The 20,334-nt window shown below is 42.0% G+C and overlaps 1 protein-coding gene across 1 annotated transcript in view; it reads left to right on the plus strand.

Moving 5' to 3' along the window:
• Nucleotides 1–6,470: 6,470 nt before the first annotated feature.
• The window catches only part of ephb2a (eph receptor B2a), a 28,477-nt gene continuing 14,613 nt past the window's right edge, over nt 6,471–20,334 (plus strand). The window contains exon 1 of the mRNA XM_041062230.1: nt 6,471–6,537. Within this exon, the coding sequence (XP_040918164.1) occupies nt 6,471–6,537 (67 nt within the window). The remainder of the gene's footprint in view (nt 6,538–20,334) is intronic.

A 20,334-nucleotide genomic window follows, 5' to 3' on the forward strand; every position in this document is an offset into this window, starting at 1 on the left:
GAAGTTGAATCCATAGAGCTTTATTCTTCAATACAGAATTCAAAAGCTTGAGCCGTCCCACGGAGACGACTGAGTTTCACCATCTGTGCATCACTTTTTATATTGTAAATTGTAGGTGTGTTACAGACCAAGACGCATGTCTGACCACATCCCTTTTTACCTTTCATTGGTTATTTTCGGGATGATTCTACTCATATCTAAAATTTAGCCCTTCCCATCTTATACCAAAAAAGTACAGCACGTGGCCTTTACACATGATCAGTGGAAGACTGTTGATCCAGTTCAATAAAACCAACAGAAGCACATCAATAGCACAGACACAGTTCTGAGGCCCCCAAACCAGGTATTCTCCTCTCCACGTCTGTGCTTTGAAGTCCTGTCCATTAAGATCACAAACAGGACTGGCCACAAGGGACAACCCTGGCGGAGGTCAACACCCACCGAAAACATGTGTGACTTTATGCCAAGAATACAGACACAACTCTCATTCCAGTTATATAGGGACCACACAGCTCATAGTAAATGCAGGGAGTAGGGCTGATTCATTGGTATGGGGTATGGGGAGACAGGGTCTGAAGCTGCATCTCTTGGGCTTGGCTCCAGGCAGGGACAGGGACAACTTATTTAGTATGAATAGCTTGCTAAAATTTTGCTTGCACTGATGAAATGCAAACATCCAGGATCTTTACCTTTTTTTTTTTTTTTTAAGAAAAAGAAACCATTGATAGGTTAATAATTTAACATTGAAAAAAAATGTACCTAATGTTCTATTAATTTTTTAGGGCTCCTGTCAGTCATAGGCCTGAACTCATCCTAACTTTAACCCTCATATGGCCCTGTAAATATTCAATATAATTCAACTAAGTTTTATTTATAGAATTATTCAGAACAGATGTAATCTTAAGGCACTTTCCATATAGAGCAGGTCTAGACCGTACTCTGTATAATATTATCTACAGAGACCCAACATTTCCCCAAAGAGCAGCACTTGGTGACGGTGGCAAGGAAAAACTACCTCCCTCAGTACAGCTTTTCAAGAAAAGAAAAATCTCCACCACGGATGTCCATGACTTTATGTATCAGTATGCTACATGAATCAAACAGCCCGCTACTTCTCAGAGAATGGATGGTAGAATAAAGCATTAAGGCAGACAACATGGAGCCAAACAGGGCGTTAGATTACTTAAAGACGTAACTCTGTTGCTAACCCACTTTCAAATTTGTGAAACTCATTTTGTGTACTAAAGCAAAATCATGGCAGTTTCACTGCATTTTCTCCATCCGGACAACACTAGACCAAGTCTAGATCAAATACCTGGACATATCAGCTTTATATTTCTGAAAGTGTCCTGCTAAGTCTCCTGGAAAATGATGTCTTGAAAGGAGTGAACCCTCTTATTGTACTTTTTTCTAGTGTCCACACACCTGAGCGTGGCTGAGACCATCTCCTCTCTGAACATGGAGCTCTGCCCTCCAGTGGCCTCAGACTCACCAGCAGCTTCTTTCTTCACATGGCTAATTTTGATGTTTTCATGTGATTTCTGTTTTTACTACAGTACTTGAGATAAAAAAAAATTATTCAATTAAAAGTATAATAACATATTTAACAAAAACTTGTTCTGTATTGATCCAGTGTTTTGACCTGGCCCACGGAGCCGTCCTCCAGTGACCACAGAAGACACCGCTCTGGCTCTGGAGGCTGGGACTGAGGCTCCAACGGTGAGAGAAACCACAGAAACGCACCAGCTTTACTGCTCAATCTATGACCCACAAGTCAAGACAGATTACGTCTGATTGGGCCGCCGATGGCTCATCTGACCTACAATCTGCTGCGTTCTCGTCGTCGTCTCCCTGGGCAAAGGTTTCCATGGGAACAAGCCCTGGGTTCCTTTAATCTGTTGTTTTGCAGCCCTCACTCATCTGGAGGCAGGCTGGATTCCTTTTTGTCAGGCCCATATTCTTCTGCTCTATTTCCTCACTGAGCCCTCCCCCCCTCCCCCACTCTCTCTCTCTCTCTCTCTCTCTCTCTCTCACCCCAACCCCTGCTCTCTCACCCACTCTCACTCTCTCCCTCACCCTCTCTCTCATGATTCAGTTGAATTCAGTTCAGTTCACTATGCTTTATTTGCATGAATGTAAAATGTAAATATGTGTTTTCCTTGTGTGTGTGTTCCATATGTACAATAGCCCATGTAATTATTGTTGACATGCAGCCTTGTGCAGCTAAGTTTGCTGTGAGTTCCTCTCTCTGTGAAGTTTGGGATTAACAAATCAAATTTCTCAGTGTTCCACTGATTTAATCCTAACTGTCACATTTGAAAAGGAAATTCATCTGTCTCTGCCTCACCTCTGTCTCTGCCTCACCTCTGTCCCTGCCTCACCTGTTCTGCAGTGACCACAGACTCTCTCCTCTGTTGGTCTCCAGGACTTGTTGTCTTGTTTTTTCTCTGTGGTCAGACTGTGGTCTCTGTATTTGGTCTGGATCTGTCTGTGCTTTGTGTCTCTGACAGTTTGAGTAATAAAGTATAAATATGAGTGTCATTTGTTTAATATTAATAATCAGTGGGTAACAGACTAACTCTGCCCTACATGAACTGGCTGGTGTTTCTCTTTGGATGTTTAATGTGGACCTACAGAATCCTGCATGCAGGGCCTCTATGGACCTCTGTAGATTTGTTAAAGCTGACTCTCAGGGTCCAGTTCTGAGAGTTCTGCTCCAGGAGGTCCAGGTGCTGCTGTGGTCCTGGTTGTGTGGGTGACTGCAGCAGCAGCAGCAGCAGTGGGTCATCATTACAGAGCAGGTATTTAACTTCCTTACTGTTCAGGCTCCAGCAGTGCTGCTGGGTCATTAATGCAGATGTTAGACAGAGGTGAAGACAGACTGTTCCTCACTCTCTTTCCTTCTCTCTCTGTCTCTCTGTCTCCATCTCTGTCTCTCTCAACCCAACCACTCGAGGCAGACGGCCGCCCATCATGAGCCAGGTTTTGTTAAGGTTTCTACCTGTTAAAAGGGAGTTGTTCCTTGCCACCGTCACCAAGTGCTGCTCTTGGGAGAAATGTTGGGTCTCTGTAGATAATATTATACAGAGTACGGTCTAGACCTGCTCTATATGGAAAGTGCCTAGAGATAACTTCTGTTATGATTTAGAGCTATATAAATAAAACTGATCTGAATTGAAGAGATTGGGAAGGTGAGGAAGCTCCAGACGAAGCTTTGGGACTGTTACCAAATCCAAAGTCTGGAGAGTCTTATAAACTACCTTTAAACAAGCACACAGGTGACTCCCAGTGGAGAGTATTATATGGAGTGAATTCTTTTCTCTCAGTGATCAGTCACAGTTTCTAATGACTGTTCTGACTTTGAGTTGTTTTATTATACACTAAAGGACTTTGGGAACTTGTTGGTGTTTTAATTTCTTTCTTTACTTCCTTTAGTGAAGCGTGGTCTAAAACAGTCTGTCACAGTGAGGAAATAATGTCCTGTTATGTTTTGTCCTGTGCTTATTTTTGTCTTGTGATTTCTGCTTTTATTTTGTAACCTGTTCTCCCTTTGTGTTTCAGGTAGCTTGCCCTTCCCCTTGTGTTCCTGCCAGTCTGATTGTCTTCCCCGCCCTGATTGTTTCCACCTGTTCCCCATTACCTAGTGTCTATATATCGTCTGTGTCTCGCTTTGTTCTGTGCCAGTTTGTCCTGTCTCATGATAGTAGAACCAGCTAAATCGCTCTTCTTGTCAGGTCTCATTCACAGTTTGCTCTTTCAATCTTTTGTCTTGTTTTGTTGCTACTTTGGTTTATTTCATAGTCAATTATTTTTCCTCGCTAAGAGTGATTGTGTTTTTGTAGTCTTTAATTTTTTGTTGCCTTTTTGCCTCACCACGAGTGATTTTTATTTCTGAAATAAAGAAGTTCTTTTTTGAACCTTGTTCTGGAGTCGTGCTTTTGGGTTCAATCCATGTTCAGTCGTGACACAGTCCTTTTTTTTGTTTGTTTGGTTGTTTGCAGCAGGACACAAGAAAATAAATGCAATAAAGTGGTGGCTTTTAAACTGAATTGTCTATATACATGACCAGGCAGAGCGAGGCAGAAGGAAAACTGCGTTCGCCTTCCTTGTAAAACACAAGAGTTTTAACTGATTTAAAATTTCATAAATTAATGAATAGCATGGATATGTTTGTATATCAGTGGTGTTATACTGACCTCATTTGTTCATTGTTGGATGATGTAGTAAGATTTAGTGATGTTTTTATTTAATTCCATCTCTATTTTTGTCTTGTAAAGGGTTTGTTTCTATGATTCAATTTCTGTTCTTTTCATTAAAATTGTTTTTAAAAGTCTGAGAAGTCTCTATTGCTCTCTCTCTCTTCCTCACTCTCATTCCAGCAGTCCTTTCTGGTGAGATAGCTCCGTCAGATCAGCTGCAGATCCTCTGTGGATGTGACAGCAGTGTGAAGCTAAGGCACCGAACTCTGTTCTGATTGAGCATTTTGGACAGTAAATGTTAATTTATTATTTTTTTAAATGATTTTTTTCTTCCCAGTTATTTATATTCTTCAAGAGCATGTGAAACATATAAAACACAGATAATGTGATGAATGCTTATACACTACATGGCCAAAACAATGTGGACAACCAAACATCATAGCCACAGGTTTCAGAGTAATATAATATTAGTTATTTGTAGAGACACATTTTTTAAATGCCAAAAGGTTTACTGAGGTATATGAAATGAGAATGAGACATGCTGACAAAGTATCCCCCCCATTTTACCTCCCCTCTTCCTTCCCCCCCCCTATTTTGGAGAGATCAGCGTATTGGACCTCCAGGAAGTGGTCCACAGCAGCAATGACATCATCATCACTGTCAAAATGGCGACCACTGAGCTCCTTCTTCATCTTGGCAAAGAGGCAGCAGATCAGGTCAGATCAGGCCAAGGACCTCCTTGGATGATAAGCCTTTGAGACAGAGGAAGCAGGTGACTGCACGAAGGCACTAAAAATGTTGAGTCTCTGGAGGTTTTGAAACAGTGTAAGAATATAAGCAAGTTGAAATGTTTTCCAGTGTAAAAGAGTCAGACACGAGTGATGTGGGAGCATTAGAGGATGTGTAATGACCAAAAGCAGTAAAAGTGGTAGCAGAAAAGAATCAGAATCAGAATCAGAAAACTTTATTGCCAGGTATGTTACACATACAAGAAATTTGCCATAGTGTTGTTGGTGCAAAAACAGAAGATAATAAAAATATAAATATAAAAGAAAAAAGAAAGAAAGAAGGAAAGTATTAAGAGAAGGATAAAAAAGAAAGAAAGTACTAAGAGAAGGATAATCTGTACAAATAATGTGCAAATCTGTACAATAATGTGCAAAACACAGTACGATCACTGAGGTAAAGTGTGTGATGTAGTGAAAAAAAAAGAGGAATATTGCAGTAATGGAGACGAGAGCAGCTGAAAATCAGTTACAGTAAATTGTAAGAGAAATAAACTGGTGGAGGAAGTAGTCACATCCTTTACTTCAAAAAGTACCAATGCACACTGTAAAAAAATTCTTCATCACAAGTAAAAAGTCCTGCATTTAAAATCCTACTTAAGTAAAAGTATCGTCTGCAAAATGTACTGAAAGTAACACAAGTAAAATAACTGGTTCTGTGGAAAAATCTCCTTGACATTATTAGATCATTAACACTGATGCATTAAAGTGTAAGGATTTAACAGATCTGGGTTTAACTCATCTATTTTACACAGAGGACTTCGAGATCCTCCAAAGAGTCACATGATGCATCTGAGGGGTTGGAAAATTATTCATGGGAACCTACCGTTTATTTTGAATTCATTGAATAATTTGACCACTTTTTCATTTAAATGAAACGTCGTTGTTGAATCTGACTTAATCTTTATCTATTTAGTGTATTTTAGGAGCTTATATGTACTTTACGTAAAACCTTAATCTGTGACTACAGCTGTAAAATAAATGTAGAGTTAAAAAAAAAAAAACATTTACCTGCGAAATGTGGAGTTTGAGGTAGAAAATAAGAGTTTAGTATTTAAGTGAATGTACTTAGTTTTGTGGGGCTTTGGTTTATTGATTGACCTGTAACTCCTCTTAAACCCGCAGCTCATTAATAAGAGCTCTTTCATTTTCACACCAGGACCAGCTCTTGTGTGTTTTTACAGTCAGCCTTGCATTAAGGCTCAGTCACTGGCTGCAGACTGATGCCGGTGCTGTGTCGTTTTTCCGGCGTATTTTTTTTTTCCCGCCCCTTCGTTTTGGTTTCGCCCAAACTGGCCTGAGCAGCAGCTCCTCAGCCTTTATCCCCTCCTGCTGCTGTTGCTGTTGCTGCTGCTACTGATGCTGATGATGATAATGAGGATGGTGATGAGGATGAGGATGATGCTCTGCCGCTCTGAATGAATCCACAGTCCATGGCCCACTGCTGGACGGCTGCGCGATGAACGCATTGGCTTTTTACAGTCGAATGCCTGGAATAATTATGGATGTCTTGTGTTTTCTGTGGATGCTGCCAACGGTGTGGGCTGTCGAAGGTAAGCTGGCGTCCAACTCACGCTCGGATGTGAATGACTGAATGTGTGTGGACGGCGCGAAGAGGAGAGAGGCGAGAGAGACGGACAGCTGAGCTCCCTCCATCATCAGAGAGAGAGAGAAAGAAAAGAGAAAAAAGAAGAAGTGGTGTGTGAATGTAGCTCTGTGAAAGGCTGCAAACATGTTAGACGGCAGAGGCTGTGATCAGTCTGCTTCTTCTGTCTGTTTCTCTGTATCTGACACCGGCAGAGGCCGCCGGGAAAATGAATCAGTGCAGTTGTCGCGTTGTCTAGTCTGGGCTGAATGAGGTGGTCTGTGATCATTATCATTGTTACTTAGATCGTTCCTGAATGTCTTTGCAGCAGACTTACACACTGCAGTGAGCATGAAAAACGCGCACGCAATAGTTGAAATAATAACCAAATAATAAAGAAGAGCACATAAAATCAGTGTATATGAGTCTGGGATGATTTTGGACAAGTGAGCCTCCGCGATCCAAGTGAAGACACCAGGCTTGTCTGACAAAATTACAAACACTATTTAACTTCTTAAACCGTGTGAGGATCAGTCAGCACAAAGTGGTGCAGCCAAACACTGTTCAAACCCACAGATCTTTATCTGAAATTCAGTTGGATGGCGCAGAGTTTCCAAAGATAATTTAAGGGGGCTGTTTACATAACGCTGCACTGTTTTCCTAGAATATCTCAGTTTGCTGGAAACAAATCAAAAAACAAATAGTCTTGGGGTTTGAAAATTTCTCCCAGCAGAAATACTGTGCAACTTCAGTGAAGAGGTGGATCTAGATCTGAATTCATCAGCTGACTGAAAAGTCCACTACCTTCACAGTCACAGTAGTCCACTACCTTCACAGTCACAGTAGTCCACTAAATATCAGCCCTCAGCAGATCAGTAGTGGTGTCATCAGTTGGTGCTTGTAAAAAAAAAAAAAACGCTGCTTATCTGGATGGTTTTGTTTCCTTTATTTTCATTCCACGTGTCAAAGTCCCAGCAGAAGTTAGTGAAGACAACATAGGACTGTAACTGTGCCAAAACGCCTGTAGGTAAGGAAATCCGTAGTGTGCCAGTGTGACTCTAGCAGCACAGAAGTCATACATACTCTGATTGGTGGGAGACACGGCCACCGTCCTAGGTCTGCTTGTGGGTCATTCACTGGATTTATTTAGAATGTTAGTATTATATTTTAATTCCTGAAACTGGATTCAGACAGAGAAGCATGGTCAAGAGGCGACTTCAGGAAGTCAAATTTAAAGGGCCACTCCACAAATTTACTAATGAAGATCAGTTTACTCATCATGGATTGTCGTGTACTTCTCAGCCTGTGAGAGCAGCTCTACACTGGAGATGGTCCTCCTCTGTAATGTTTCATTGGTAAGTGACCTCTGGTGGCCATAGTAATTGAGATGAGAGCAAAGGATGAAGTCATGTGACGTAGTATAAAGATCGGCAAAGTCTATGTTCATTGGGTCGACAAAACCCAGGACTTTTACTGTGAAAACCCCACTGTTTGTTTCCTGTCTGAAACCACCAGCGTTGTTTCTTTCATTCATGACGGTTCCACAACCTTAACCGTGTCTTTATTATTGTAACTTAATTAGGACGAGGGTCCTCTACCTAACCAAACTATGACCACTCACACAACCTTAACCACGGGTTTATTATTATTATTACCATGACAACAAAGGTCTGCAGGTATTCTTCTACAGGTTGTGTTACAGCCATCCACGATGATGAAAGTCCAGTGTGCCTGCTGCTTGTATCTGAGCTTAGGGACCAGTGGTCTATGTGGTCATTACAGTTGGAGGACAGAAACAGGAGGGGCTGGTGTAATGTCCTCTGTGGCTCTGAAGGATCTTTCTTAAGTCTGAAAATAAAACCCTGATGATCTCATATTGGTGACATTACAGTTTTTTGTGATTTAGGACTTGAAATGTTTTACAAACTGCTCCAGTTTGAAAAAATGTGCATGTTTACCAGGCAGGGAGGTCTGAAGATGATGCTGGGTTGCATTATGGAAATGTAGGATTCAGTGTTTCTGGTGCTTGGCCTACACCAGGGACTAAGGGAGTACTCTTACATAACCATGCATTTCTATAGGGAACATGAATTTAAGACAAATTTACAAAATGGACTGAACAAAACCTGAGCAGGATAAGAATGAGGACATCAGGACATGATCCGTAGATGTACAACATGTCTGTCACATCTAATATATACACATAACCCTGCTCTGCCTCACTGAACGTGCATATGATTCAGAGCTGAATCACTGGAAGTGAAGTACTGTAACATAAAATAAAAATAAAAAAACCCCCACTGCACTACTGTGGAGTGGAGTGTGTTAGTTTCATCTAGAACTCAGCCTAATTTATTTATCATATTTTCAAACTCTCAGTGACACTTGATTATGATTTTACAGATGAGACATAATTAAAACACAAAGCTGCAGAGAAATAAAACTCTCACATCATTGTGTTAATAAGGAATCTGGAGTTAGTTTTTATATGAGGTTGTCCACAGTCCTCCAGTGCTGGTGAACCACTGGAAGGCTGTTCACAGCCAGTGAGTGTCATGATGTAGTGATGTTAGCAGTGTTGAAGCAGGTAAATGTGCTTTATCTGCCTGGAACAAGTTCTGGTAGCATCCTCAAAACTGATCTCCTGTCTCAGCCAGAAACCTGTTCTCTGCAGGCATCCCACAGTACCCTCCAGTATTTGCCCAAATGATGTGAACACATGTGGTACCTTTGATCTGGGTAAAGTTCCAATGAAGTGAAATCTTATATATCTTATATTTTAGACAGCAGGGTGTTTCTAATGTTATGGTAACAGTTGGTGTTTGTCCAGTTCCTGTTTCAACATGACGGTGCCCCTGTGCACAAAGCCAGGTCCCAGTTTTCTGAGCTCTACCCCATCCAACACCTGTGAAATGGAACACTGAGTGCGAGCCAGATATTAGCACTCAGCATTAACGTTGGACCTCATTAATGCTCTTGTGGTTTGAATGGGAGTGAATCTCTGCAGCCGGGTTCCGAAATTTATACCAGAAGTCTTTGTCCAGAAACCAGAAGGGGGTTGTTATAAGAGTGCATACTAATGCAAAGGGCTGGAATGTGAGCTTGTCTGCATACTTTTGGCCATTTAGTGTGTAACTTTAGTGAAGAGGTGGAACAAGGCTAATACAGACACTTCTGCGCTCTGCTTCCACTCTTAGCTCATTCACACTCTCTGGTTATTTTAACCTAGGAGGGCACGTTTGCAGCAGCGGAACACAGATGTTACCCGAGCGCTCATCCAGCATCGGTATCACGCCTCCTCTCTGCCTCTCTAGCAGCTGGAGCTGTATCGCACATAATTGGAATGTCTTGTACCCGCCTGTGTTGTTGACGCCATTAATATTTGGCCGTGTCTCCTCGAGAAGCTCGCGCAGAAACAGTTGTTGTGCTCGCGTGATAATTGTTTCCATCACAACGAGAACACTTGTGATTCGGTACAGATCATGGTGCTGAGAGGAAACACTCATCAGAAAAACATGCCTGTTTTTTAATTAATTCCTGTTGACAGATGCTGGTTTATTATGCAAAACATAATGTTCATTTACTATTTTTTAAATTTATTTTTCATTTTTATTTATTAATTCATTTTTTTGCATCGACAGATCCCCTCATATTCTTGTTTTTCAGTGAATCTAAATTTTCGGGACCATCTGATGACCTTTGTCCTGTAATTTGATTGGTGTAATTGTAAATGTGATATCACAGGCAGCTCTGATCGCTCTACAATATATTTAAAACAATTCGGGGTCCTCCATTGTTTCCAGTCACCCACGTTTATGTCACATCTACTGTGGTTGTGAGTCTCTGTCTCGTGAATAGTGTTCACATCGTCAACTGGCAACAACACCTGGGAAACTCATCATATACAGTATACAACAAAACACAGTACACCTGTGTAATATCACTAAGATGTTAAATGATTCGAAACTGTGTCAGTGCACCTCAACACAACTAAAGTGATCACACCTGTGATTTCCAGTTAAAAGCAAGAACAAGGTTATAAAAGAACCTGTGAACACAGCAGCCTCCTCACTTTAGGCCTGGGTGGTTTCTAATGCAGCATGGCTCCACATGGTGAGGAGCTACCTAAACAACAAGAAACCAGACTGAGAGACTTCATGAAGATGAGAGAGGGAACAAGAGCATCAGTAGCCTGAAAGATAAAATACTATTAAATGGGCAGGATTTGTGATGACTTAACATTTTAGTGAAGCAGACACGGGTGTACCCCATTTTATTGTACTGTAAATCGACTTGGCTCTTAATAACACAGATGTGTCTGTAAACCAAACAAGCCCTGATGCCTCACATCAGCCATAGCTAGAGTCTGCTGTTTGAGGTAACTCAACCCAAAGTTAATGGAGATCCCCAACATCCCCAATTCTACAACCCATCCCATGTGACCTGAGCGAGGTGTTAGCTGCACATGTGACCTCAGCGCTCGTACATAAGGAATGTGACTGTGCATGTGAGCTGCATACGGAGCGCTGAGATCACAGGAAGACTAGTAACAACATGTGGTGCTAAGAAAGTATCAAGCTAACGCTAAGCGACCCCCTCAGCACAGCAGCGCTCTGGGACCTCCCCAGTGACGGTGTAAGGGACATTAGAAATGAACGTGCTAATGGCTGATAATCTACTGTATGATTTTCTGCAGGCAGCAGCCCAACATGGAGGTTGACAGCGTGTCTCCTAGCAACACTGGCTCTCAACTAACTCAGACGCTCAAGGATGAGACCCTGTTTTCACAGATATGCGCAATAAGTTTTTACACTCATTTGAAAATATGCACAAAGGCTGTAACATCATTATGATAAATAACTAGAAGGCAGAGAAAGTATTCTTTGGACTTATTCAACCTAAGATTCATCCTCATTCCTTCGGAGACGACACTTTTTGTTTGTTCCCCGGAGAGAAGCCAGTCTGGCCTCAGTGCCCTTTGCTGACATTTCTCAGTGGACGTCAGTTATCTAAGCCAATCAATATTCAGCGTTAGGAGCGGCACGGCACTCTTTCGCCTCTGGGAGCAGTGACAGAAAACATTCAGCATCAAAACAGCCCATGACCCAGTTCTTCATTGGCCTATGGTCGTCATGACATGAGAGGCAAAGCAAGCGTCACATCAGTGGCCAGACTGTGTCCACTGTGGAGCAGCTAGTCCACGAAATGTCTCTGGTAACATTTAACTGAAGTAGGTCTATGTTTTAATTGCGTCCAGTCTGTATCAAGCCTGTCCAGTTACCTGATGATAACCATATGCCATCTGTTTCAGAGTTCAAGTTTTCCCAATGCAACATTATTGTAAAAAAAAAAAAAGCTGAAATACACAGTGATACACCTGTAGTGACACCATGTCCTGCTCCTTACTGGCGTTAAATTTCCCCAAAGGTAAAAAGCACAGGTAGTTCAGAGCTTTTTTAACCCAGCGAGACACTGAGACTGTAAATCCACTGAAGCGGAACTTTTAGTTGAGCATAAATCTATTGAGGCATGTTTCTGTTTCCCCAGGAGGATCATAAGATTTAGTTCATGTGACATCTGCTCAATCAGTCTCTGCTCTGACGATGTTATCCAGCAGCCCAGTGCCATGACCAGAGGAAAACAGACAAGTTTTCACTAGATGACAGTTTTAGACAGCAGAGAAAACCTAGTAGAATCAATAGATCCCCACTACAATTTGAGTTTCTTTAGAAGCTATTTCAGTTACATTTCATGTAAACCTACTTGCAGAATAAAAAAATGTTTTGTCATTTTTACTAAAGAGACGTCTGAACATTGAAAAGCCTGTAGGCTCCCACTACTGCTTCCATTTTTCATGACAGGGACAAGAAAGAAAGAATTCATTTACAGTGGAAAGAAGAGATGAGAAAGAAAGTCTGTGGTGAACAAGCAGGTTTTTACCAGAGATGATCAAAAGTGCTTCACCCAGGATTCATCTCTTTCACTATGTTGGCTTCCCACACGACTGATGTTACAACTCAATGCTAACTTACTGGCTTTTTTCAAACATTTACCCACTGATCACTTCATTATTTCATCAGTGGATAAAGTGATGAAGTGGACTTCTTGTCTGGTTTAAGCTTCCAATTTCACTCTTGGTCTTGGAAAATTCTGATAAAACAATCATAGTTTGGTTCACGTAGCAGCTTTTTCCAGAGCTTTCAATCGTTTCACAAGGTCTTCATTAACAAATGGAGGCTGGAATGAGCTTTCATGTGTTAATGTGAAGGAGCAGATAATAATGTGAGCTGTGTGTTTGTCGTTGTAATCATTCACACGTCTGACAGAACACATACGGTCAGATGGTGGTTAGGTGGACTATAGTCTCAGGTGGTTGCAGTGACTTCCCTTGGCAGTGTGCTCACCGCCCGGTAAAAACAGTGCAGCTCACACGTCTTAGAAACGCCTGAAGGAGAATACGCCTGTGCAGAGGTCTTCGCAGGTCCACTCAATTTTGAGGAACCAAGACCTGACGTGGGGACCTGAGTCAGACCGGGTCCAAACGCTCAGTCTAATTGGGTTGGTAGGGTCTTGTTTTGCTGATTTCTTAGGTTAAATGGACCTGAATGGACCAGTGAAGACCTCTGCTGCTTTGCTCTGAAAGGCAAAGTTGAGAAAGTCAGAGATGTTGTCAGCTGCTGTCAGAAAAGTCTCTAGCATCAGGCCTGGATCCAGACTTTTTGCACCAGTTTTCAATTTTACAAAAATAACATGTGATCAAAAGGGAGGAGCTGAATGTAGCATGGTCCTGGGATTAAATCAGCTGGGGGAGGGGCCTATGAGATGGTCTGCCCGCCACGGCCCTGAGGAGCATTACCACGATGGATGGGCACGTGATCAAAAGACAATAGAAGTACAGTAGACTTCATTGTAATTAAGATTATGGGCCGACCTGTTGGACCTTAAGGGGACCCCCACCCCCACCTCTGACCTGTTTGCTTTGTGTGACAGTGCTGTGGTACTCAAGTGCCCACAGAGACTGTCAGTTAGTAGGAAGCAGCAAACCTTTTTAATTTAAGAAAATCTCCACCAAGTCATTATAATACACTCAAACCTAAACACACTAACATCCAGACATGTTATGTGACATTGCAGGTTAGTGGTTAAAGTTCCTAAACAAATCCTCTATTAATCAAATTCCATACAACTGACTGGGAGCAGACTTGGGGCTTTTAGGGCCTCTGGGATTAATGGATATTAGTGGACAGTGAATCATATCTAAAACGTCATCACCTCAACATAGCACGTCAGGTTACATTTAAACTCAAATGAAATTTTGTCTGATACCTAATTAAGGAAAAATAATCAGAGCCTGTGTTTGAGGATGAAAGCTGGTGCTGAGAGCAGCACGGGCATTAAAAACAAAGCAGCGCTGTGACATAAAGCAAAGTGAATTTCGCTGATGTATCCCTGTGGGTTTAATCCAGCGTGGCATACAGAGCGTGGCGCAGCCTACAAGGATTATGTGTGCTGGACTTAGTTGGCCCACTCTCTCCTCCTCTTTGCCCTACTTTTCATTGAATCATGCAGAGAAAGGCAGAACAAGAGCTCTCTCTATATACTGCAGGAATGCAAGGACAGATGGAGCCAGTGGGAAGGGGAGGGAGCCATTATTGGACAGAGAAAGAGACAAAGTGAGCTTTACAGTGTCTGATGAGAACACGAATCTAACACTGCTTTTACTGAAATATAAATTGCATCCCATAATAATTATAAGTCATTAAGATAATACAGCCAGTAACAGTCATTAAGGGTTTTGTTTGAGTTCCAGTTTGGGTTGAAGGTCGTTAGTGTTGATATTCAGTAGTTCCTTCACGTCAAGTGCATATTGTGTTGTGTCAGTTGTGCTCAAACTGCAGAGACTGAGGAGCCACCATGACGAATGTCTAGTCACGAAAGGAGGGCAACATATACTAATGCACCCCGCCCTCTCCAGCCCACACTGTCCCCATTTCTCTGCTGCTCCAGCTCCCATCAGCAGCTCCAGCCAACGCCAGCCTGCATTTTAAATGCACTGCTCTTCATTATTAACAAATATATTAACTTGTATCTTTCAAAGCTCCCCCTCTTCCTGATTTGTCTGATCATGGCAGATTTTATGTTTGCTGGTTGGTAAAATTCATCTGCACATATAGGCAGCTGGTGGTAAATTCGCAGGTTAATGGATAATCTCAGATAATATCTGTTTGATAGGAGCTAAATAATGGAACTGGCTTGTGTCTATAGTTAGTTTTTTCAAAAAGATGCAGTTTTTCTTGTATCAATATTTGTTGTATTGATTGTTGTATCTATCTATCTATCTGTATGTCTGGAACTTGAAGGATCTGTCTGCTGTCCTAGGTTTCATCTTACACCGCTGCTACTATGTGCTGCACTGTCTCAGGGGCATCGTTGCACAGCCTGCACCTCAGGTCCTCCCTGCTGTGTTATACACCTCTTCCTCTAAGGATCTGGTGCTTAGGTCCTGTTCTTGTGCTGCCATGTTCAGAGCCTTTGTGTTGTCCTTCTTGATGTCATGATCACTTCCTCTGTCTGCTGATTGTACAGCCCATGTTGGCGCTAGGTCTCCCACCATATTTTCTCTTTCTCCTCATCACCCTCTGTCTACTGCTGCCTGAGGCACTCTCTTAGCAGCTCGTCCCGGTGGGTGGGGTGGGGAAAGGCAGGGCATCTTCCTGATGTGTTCATGGATGCTCCTTGTTTCATCCTGGATTGTGGCTCTGACGCTCACTAATCCTTACCCTCCTGTGTTTCGTTGGTCGGAGAGCCTCAGAGTGCTGGACTTTTGGTGGAACCCTCTGTACATTGTGAGGAGGCCAGCTTACTGTTCCAGCTGAGTATCTGATGACTGGTAGGGAGAACAGGTTGATGTCTTGGGTCTTATTCCCAGCATTGAACTGGCTTATCAGCACCCGTCTTACCCTCTGGAGGTATTTGGCTGTGGCTGACCTCCTTGTATCCTCATGTTGGCTCCTACTGGATTGTGGGATGTCCTGTATGTCTGCTGTTCTGCTTTCTGGTGACTCCAGCCCTTCAGTCCTCATCACCTACCCTCTTTTTGCCACTGTGCGGCCATGTTTATCCAGTCCAAATACCATCCCGATATCCTCCCTGTAGATCCTGGTGAGGGTGGATCAGTGAGTCGATGTCTCGTTCACTCCTGGCACACACCTTGATGTCATCTCCTGTCTGTGTCTGAGTTTGCTGCTGGATCAATTGACTAGTATGGATAATCAATTGATCCATTGTCTATATTCAGATATTAATTATTGCAACTAAATTTGAATCAAAATTGAACAAATTTTAGTCCATTTTTTTTAGGCATACATCTCGAATCCTGGCATGGCTGCTGCTTGTGTTTAGACATCCAGCGTAATGTTTGAGTGCTTCAGCTTATTTTGTTGAAAGAAAAAGGTACTAGAATGAGTTGTCAGAAGAAGTAGTGTGTTGGTACTGTTAGCAAAAACCAGGTATTTTGTCATGTAAGTTCTACACCCATTAGTAAAGAGCGTTGCTGTGAGTCGAGATTAGAAAATGATTCCAGTCGGCTGACTGAAAATGTCTGGGATACAGGAAACACTACCAGTAAACAAAGAGGACTGATGAAAGTGTGAAACACCACAGGGCTGAATCGCCGTTTTAACACAGAGAAGCATTCAGATCGTGAGCCTCCTCCGTCACTCCTGCTTCCTTCTTGGCTGAGTCTGGGAATTGGTTGCGGGTCAGTGCTTGGCCTCTTTATTCCTGTTTAGCGGCGGCTCTGACACCTGGCTCGCCGCCCCTTCCAGCTCCTCATTAATCGCTGCTGATACTAACAGGAAGCGAGCAGCCGGAAAAATGGGCCATTTGGATTCAACGGTGGATGCCTGCATTCCAGCCTGACATGGAAAACCAATACAAGACTCACATTAATAATAATAAGTTAGAGCTGATTCTCCTAATGACACAAACTGTTGCATTATTTTTCTGTTAACATGAATTTAGAATATAAATACATTGTTTGCTTTATCTTAGTGATTATGTATAACTTCAAAACTGGCTGCACAAAGATCTTTTTTAGAAAAAGCAGATTCAGTATTAACCGTGAGTTGAAGGAAACTCTGAGTTCCAGGTGATGTTGATGTCGGTTACCATAGTAACTGCCTCTGTGTTCACTGCCAGCTTTTTTTTTTTTTTTTCAACAAATCTGTCTGAGCTTCTGTCTGTCACCTCTTGCTGAGCCTGAAGAAGCTGTCTGACACAACCCTTCAGTTCCTCTTTCACTGGGACTCTCCAGTGGCAGCTCAGAACAAAAGTTTGTGTAGGATAGTTATCCCCAAATATCCAAATATAAAAGGAATATGACGAGACGTGTGAACGCAGGGCGGTAAGGTCAGCGGGGATGTTACACAACTCCTTGTTTTTCTGAATCTCTACAAAGAAGGTCGTGAGTGCACAGTTAGCACGAGCCACAGAGCCACAACAGTCGCATTTATTTCTGAGATAAACTGGAATTATCCTTTAAGCTTTAGACGCATAACACGCTGATCTATGAGTCGTTTTTATTTTTCATGTTGTCACTGGTCTCTCTGATGGAACATTCCTGTCACAGTTCTCATATCATACTGGAGAGAGTGTAAATATTTCTGTGTGATGAAAACTCCACAAAATGTAGTTAAGATGTGACTTCTTGAACATATGCTGCTGTGTCAATCTGGCACTGCTGAGCAGCCACAGTCCAGTGAATTCCTGTTCCTATTGGTTTGGTGTTATTTCACCAGAACTGCCAGAACTGCTTTCAGCAAGGTTGTCAAGGTTTTGCAGTAGTGCCTGTTGCCGTAGTGAATCTGGTGAATCTGTAGCATCAGAGCTCCATATGCACGCTCAATACGCTCAATACAGTCAATACACACACACACACACTTAACTGTTCACTCAGGAGAGGTCTTTCTACCAGTGACCACTTTTTCAAACCCCTTTTGTGGAGCAGTGTAGCGTGATGGTACAGGTCATGTCATGTGTTTTAGTTTATTGGGGGTTTTTTTTCACTTAAAAAACTAAACTGACTGATCCCAGTCTGATCTCTTGGCCTCTGTTTTGAGTTAGGGTACTTCAGTGGTGATAAATGAAGGAGAGGGAAGCTCTGCTTCCCCCATCTAGATAAATCTGGGTTGTGAAAGGGTGAAGTTGAAATTAAGAGTTTACTTGTAACTGAAAGCAGCATGTTTGAGTGTGTTCAGCAAATCCTCTCTCTTCTGTTTGTAGGCTTTCAGTTTCTTTCATACACAGACTTGTTGAAGTGTGGGGAGTGTTGCATATAAGAAGTGGATCCTATAAGCACACAGTAAAGATGCAACCATGAAACTTTAAAGGTGTGTAGCTGAGATCAAAATGGATAAAAGAGAGAGTTCAAAGGTTGAGTAATGACTGTATTGTGTTGTGTTGTGGATGGTGTGATCCCACAGCAGGATGGTCTGTGGTTATTCTGTTGTTTGATTTAGGAACATGGAGTCAGGCAGCCATTCTGGAGAAGAGAACTTTAAGGATTTTCAGCAGACGTTCATATCAATGATAAAAATTGCTCAGATATCATATAAAGTTCACAATGAATTACTTGCAAAGAATGTATGAAAGAAAGTTGAAATGAGAGACTCACTAATCTTTTATTTATTTAGAATCAATTTTGGGGTATTTCTGCATCCTTTATTGGAGAGTGCACTACAGTGACAGATGGATGTAAGCTACAGTGACGAAATACAGGGAAAAGAGAGAAGGGAGTGTAGTACAGCAAATGGTCAGGCCCACCAGGAGTCAAACCAGGTGCTCACTGCTCAGGGCATATGTGCCCATATGGTATGCAGCCTTACCATTCATCTGGTCGGCCGGAGTCATTATAATCTTAAAGGAAAGAAAACCAGAGCCAGAACAGATTTCAAACTCCTGTTTTTCTGTTAAAAGGGTACATTTATAGAACAGAATGAAAAGGACTGAGTTTAATGTTACATGATTAACTGTAAATATGTCAGTCAAATAAATATGAAACATCAAGGTGGTGTACTTCCGAGTCTAAACACACCAAGTTATCTGATAATTGTCAGGTGGACCAGATCTGCTGACAGCAGTTTGTATCAACAATACAAACTAACTCCTCATCATCACACCTGTTAAATTAGCAAAACAACTTTTGTAATACAGCTTTTCTAATGTGCAAATACAGTTTCCACACACATCTGCATGTGTGTAATAATGTGCGCAATATCACAACTGATCTCAGAGCAGTGGAAGCTGAGTGACTGGCATCTTGATGAGCACGCTTGTATGTGGCTAGCTGTAGCTAGTCACCCGTCAAAAATCCCAGGATGATCCACTACGTTTTTTTGTTCGTTTTGAGAATTTTCCCGTTTGATTAACTGACCTTGAATATGGAGTGAAGAATATTCTGAAACATAGTGAGTCTTGATCAATGTGGAAGGCTAAGCATAATGAGTTTTGGTTTCAATTTCCTCCTTTTCAGTCTTGTTTAAGAGGATACCATGTTAACTTCTGCTGTCATCCAAAAACCATTACAAGGACATTAAACAAAGCTGTGATTTGCAGCCACTAACATTCTGTGATCATCTCTCTCCCCTCATAGCTGCTGAATGAAGAAGCTTTACTCAGCAGCAGATACTCAGGATGATGTGAATAATTGAACATGTGTGGGAGACACGGTCCTAGCAGCACGGTTTCACCTGACATGGTTTCTCCTCTGTAGTGGGGAGGATGGCACTGAGATTATGGGCCTCACTCATGAGCTAATGGATGCAGTGACAGACAGAGCAGATGTCTCCAGGCAGGTAGAGGGAATGTCAGGGGATATAATTAACGCTGTTTAAAAAATGCAAGGGGTATTGTGTTGGCAGGGGGTGGAGGTGTTTCAGGAACCAGTGAAAATAGAATACAGTCCAGGTTCATCAGACAGCAGGGGACTGTGTTTTTTCACACTGTCACATCACCATACATACGACTGCACAGTGAGATTGATCAGTCATTCACGTGCTGGGCAGAATCTGAGTCTGAGGCAAAGCATAATTATTATATGTTGTGATGTGAATTAATCTCAGACAATAATAAATATCTTAAATATAAATAGCCTGGGGTCCAAAAGTTAACTCTTTCCTTGAGTTGTGTCTCTTCCAATAAAGTATGCATGCAGATCAACCTCAACAACTCATCAGAGGTTTGTTCAAGTAATTCAACCTGCAGCTGGTGTTCACCTGTTTCTAAATAAGGCTGTGCCTCTAGCAGATCACTGTTCTCTCAGCAGATCTGTGATAGTGGGCAAATGCCACTAAGTGAAAGTGTCGGAAGTCAAATTGTTATTCTAAGCAAAAGGAGCTGTGCATGAGACTCCAACACGCTTTGCAGAAACTGGATCAGCTGTATCCAAATCAAGCCAAACAGAAGTGACCACACCATCAGAAGATCAAGAACTACTCGAAGACCAAAGAAGACCATGGAGTCCTGACTGTCATGGACTTTTGGTTTGGTTGACTTCAAACCCACTGAACCTTTATGGGGACGCCTGAAATTTCCACTCAAATTGTTAAACTCGTACTATCATTTGGACTGAAAAAGTTAGTTAGTAGTTTCTTGACTAGTGCTCTCAGACTTTTGGACCCCACTGTATATCATTCACAGATGAGATGGAACAGAAACAGTTTGGAATCCACTGCTTTAATACGGTGTCACTAAGTAAGATTTGCTG

Source organism: Toxotes jaculatrix, chromosome 2, assembly GCF_017976425.1.
Source record: "Toxotes jaculatrix isolate fToxJac2 chromosome 2, fToxJac2.pri, whole genome shotgun sequence".
Taxonomy (NCBI): Eukaryota; Metazoa; Chordata; class Actinopteri; family Toxotidae; genus Toxotes; species Toxotes jaculatrix.